Source organism: Miscanthus floridulus, chromosome 6, assembly GCF_019320115.1.
Source record: "Miscanthus floridulus cultivar M001 chromosome 6, ASM1932011v1, whole genome shotgun sequence".
NCBI classification, from domain to species: Eukaryota; Viridiplantae; Streptophyta; class Magnoliopsida; order Poales; family Poaceae; genus Miscanthus; species Miscanthus floridulus.
Window position 1 is genome coordinate 122,194,965 of NC_089585.1, and position 3,946 is coordinate 122,198,910.

General features: G+C 45.6%; 1 protein-coding gene across 1 annotated transcript; it reads right to left on the bottom strand.

Moving 5' to 3' along the window:
* Positions 1 to 3,138: 3,138 nt before the first annotated feature.
* Positions 3,139 to 3,946, bottom strand: LOC136459396 (uncharacterized). The gene is made up of 3 exons (XM_066459260.1): positions 3,868 to 3,946; positions 3,605 to 3,754; positions 3,139 to 3,438 (listed from the first exon to the last, which is right to left on the bottom strand). The coding sequence occupies exons 1-3, from the start codon at positions 3,874 to 3,876 to the stop codon at positions 3,190 to 3,192; spliced, it is 408 nt and encodes a 135-aa protein (XP_066315357.1). The 5' UTR covers positions 3,877 to 3,946; the 3' UTR covers positions 3,139 to 3,189.

Sequence of the window (3,946 nt, forward strand, 5' to 3'; positions counted from 1 at the left end):
CGTCGGAAGTCCCGACGTTTGTCGGGAGTTCCAACACTGACCTGACCCAAGCCAGGAGTCCCGGCATCAGCGGTGCTGGCTGTTTATTTAATTGTGCATGTCGGAAGTCCCGACGAACGTTGGGAGTTCCGACCGTCGGAAGTCCCGACGTTTGTCGGGAGTTCCGACATTGACTTGCACCCGCGGACCTCTGACCCGTTGTGAACAGTGTTTTCTGTTAACGTTGGAAGTCCCGAGATCTGCGTCGGGACTCCCGACGTAGATCTGAACGGTTGGATTTTTACTTGGAGTATATATACTCCTCTCTTCACTTCTAACCGTTACAGACTCATTTCACAATTGACTCACTTCGTGTTGAACAACTCCCAAGCAACTAAAGCACCCCTCTCCTTCCTCCTTTGCTCTAATCTTCGATTCCCTTAGTTTTTGAGTGAAAGGAGAGTGGATTAAGTGAGCGCATCACTTTGGAAAGCTTGAGCACTTGATTTCTTCGTCAAGCCAGTTGTCTTTGCGTCTATTACTCTTGGGGCTTTGCCCCTAGCCGGTTAGGCGTTGCCCAAGAGCTTCCATCTTGTGGAAGAGCCTTGGAAAGTTTGTATCACCCTTCGATTTCTTAGTGGAAAGCTTAAGAGACCTTTATGGTCGCTTTGAGAGAGTTAAGGAGGTGGAAAAGACTCTGACCTTAGTGGTCACCTCAACAACGAGGACGTAGGAGCTCCTTTGTGGGGTTGCCGAACCTCGGGATAAATCCTAGTTTCCCGCGTGCTTGTTGTTGTTGTGATTGCTTGAGATTACTTGTATGTGTTTGTCTCTTTGTCTCCAAAATCTCTATTTTAGGGTTTGGACTCGATCTACGGTTTGGAGGCATTACGGCGTCAAGGGAGTGACCCAACATCTTCACCAAACCACTAAGAAGTGAGGTTGTAAGATTATTTATCCGCAAAGTTAAATTTGGCACTGCTTTTGTAGTTCACGTTGGCGTCGGAACTGCTGACGTTTGCGTCGGAACTTCTGACAACGTCGGGAGTTCCGACCCAAACGTCGGGACTTCCGATAGTGGCTGGCAGATTTGAACTTAGCATTTGCAGTAAATTTTTAGATACGCCTATTCACCCCCCCCCCCCCCCCTCTAGGCATTGTTAGATCCTTTCAAAAGGAGAGAATGTAGACTGAGTCAGGCGTTTGGTCCATTAGCAAACAAAGAGGAGTTCATGTTGGTATTCGTGATGAAAACGAGAGAATGGGTCAACATAGGCTCATCCCAAAACGAGATGGACTTTGATTAAAAGAAAAGAATGAGGTACTGGAACGACACTGATATCCTGGGAATGGCACTTAGCGCTCGGGTATCGACTCACTCTTCGCTCTGATATCCTGGTAAGTATGGAAGCAAAGAAATGTGAGCTGCTTTAGAGATGTTGCCGTTACACCAGCTGACCTCCTCTTAATCATCCGAGTAGAGGCAGAACGCTGGTCTCAAGCAGGAGCGACAAGTCTGTCTAGCTTGGCAGCAACGAACGCCGGCTAGCAATGCGTCCACATAGCGTATGCAGTTTGTTTCCAAGCATCATGTAATCCATTATCCCTATTTTGGCCGGGCTGGTTTTGGCCCCTTGTAACATCAATTGCTTCTTCTTTCTTAATGCAAATGATACACAATGCTCTTGCGTATTTGAGAAAAAGAAGGTAAAAAGTTGGCTCATATTGTGAATGATTTAGAGCATGCAAAAAGAAAGAAATGAAGAGGAGAACAAAACATGGATTGGCTAGGATTATATGGCTTTAGCAGAAGTTCGATTACAGTTTCAAGGAAGAATGATTTGAGAATCTCGAATGACTAGGATGTTTGAGCAAGGATCAGGGTTTGGTTTAGGGTTTTCTGAGATGGAAGGGTTTAAGGGTTTTGGAGCCTTGACTTGAGATTGTAGGAGATGTCACTTTGATCAAACGCTAGGTGCATTTAGAAACATTTAAATTCACTTTTTCAACCATAACAAATTATGAGATGGCATGAAATGCAACAGACAATTCAATTGAATTTTAAAATTTTTAGAAACTGACGTATTTCACTATCTAAATTGACAACAAATAATTAAAATTTTAGAAAAAATAATAAAATCATTTCTTGTTATTTAGTGTTTTCTATGTCACATCCTAAAATGGAAATTTTGGGGTGTGACACTTTGCATTTAGGGCTTGTCTAACCTAGTTGAGATAACTGCCCAAAAGCATGTGAAGAAGCTTACCTAGGCCTCAAACTTGACAAGCATTACATTTAAATTCTTGTATTGCATTGCATATGCATGTGTGTTGCTTTGTCTCATTTCTTTTCGGTTAAGTTTGACACATCGGTGCATTCGTCCACCGATAGGTGGAGCAGTTGATGCTACTAATGGTTAAGACCCCCTATTGCTAGTAACCACATGATGCCTCCTCGCCCTTTTTATTGCCTATTTGCAAAAATTAAATAAGCCTATGGCAAATTATTTTGAAAATTGAGGTTTCAGTGAGGAATTCTTATACTAGTCCCAAGTGATGTTTATTTACTTCTTGTTTGAGTTGGGACATGGTTGGGTGCAAGCTAAACGAAAATTTTATTTCAAATCTACACTTTTGGGTGCACCGAAGGTCGCACCGGATGCTTCACCGGACAACTCCGGTGAGTGCTGTTGTTGTGCTTCTTCACAGCCAGCACATTGGCATCCGATGTGCACCGGAGTCCCTTCACCGAACATGTCCAATGCCATGGGAGGCTGCAGGGTTCTTTGCCACTGTATGGATTGATCAGGACCATGAGTTCATGCATTTCATGTTTGAGGGTCAGTACCAGAGGCTTTACACCACGAACATCAGAGAGTTGTTACACGACACACAGATTCCTATCGTCTATCATATGACTCATGAATTAGACGTCGATAAGATAGATATAGAAACAAAAATCACAGAGTGGTTGGTCCTGTTCTGCAGCACTACTTCAACGGTATTTTTCAGTGAACGAACGATGTTTTCCTCTAACAATAAATTAGTATAAGTATAAGCATCAACATAAGTCATATTTCAGCGAAACGAACAGGTTGTTTGGTGGCCTGCCTAGCTTACCCGGGTCAAACAACACTATCCAGCCTCATTCCATAAAAAATGGACACATGAGATTGCTAGGCAGCGATGAGGTCCAATCCAAATAGGCGCTTAGATTCCATGGACATGGCTGCTACCACCACTCGCTCTCCTCTCCATCTCGAGGAATTGGCCAAGCGATGGTGCCCCGCTGCCGTTCTCCAGGTGGCTCCGGAGGCAGAGCGAGAGCAGCAGGGCCCTGAGCTTGCCGCTCCTGACCGCTCTCGCGCTCGGACGTCGCCGGCTCTCCATTGCGTCCACGAGGCCGATGAGGCTCGCCAGCGTCACGCCGCCCCTGGTGCGCGGCAAGGACCAGGCCGACTACAACAGGCAGTAAAATTAACGTAAGATCATTACATTTTGAGATGCTAGAAACAAAAGTCTGTAATTCCTACGACGCTACAAAATTGCCAACGGAACCGTTGTGGCATGAACTGCATTGGATTTGTGAATTAGCGACCAGGGCATGGCTTCTATCCGGACGTACCTCGGTGTCAAAATCAGTCGAAGGCAAGGAAGAAGCGCAGTGGGAAGAGGTGAAGTTCGTGACGAAGGAGGCTGATGAACCAGATCGATTAGCACCTCCGAGCAGTCCAGCTCGTGCGTTCAAAGTCCCAAGTCCGAGAGGCCAGCCGTCCTGTCACGTCACCCGATTAACCACAAGACTTGTGACACCCTAAAATGAGATGTTGCCATACAAACGATGGGAAATGCGATCATAAGAAAAGTTCAGATAGACAGATACCGAACCTCGGCCATGGCTGCGACTGCTTTCCAGCTTGCTCAACCACGAGACACAGCATGCAGGTGTAACTGAAGAGGACTCCAG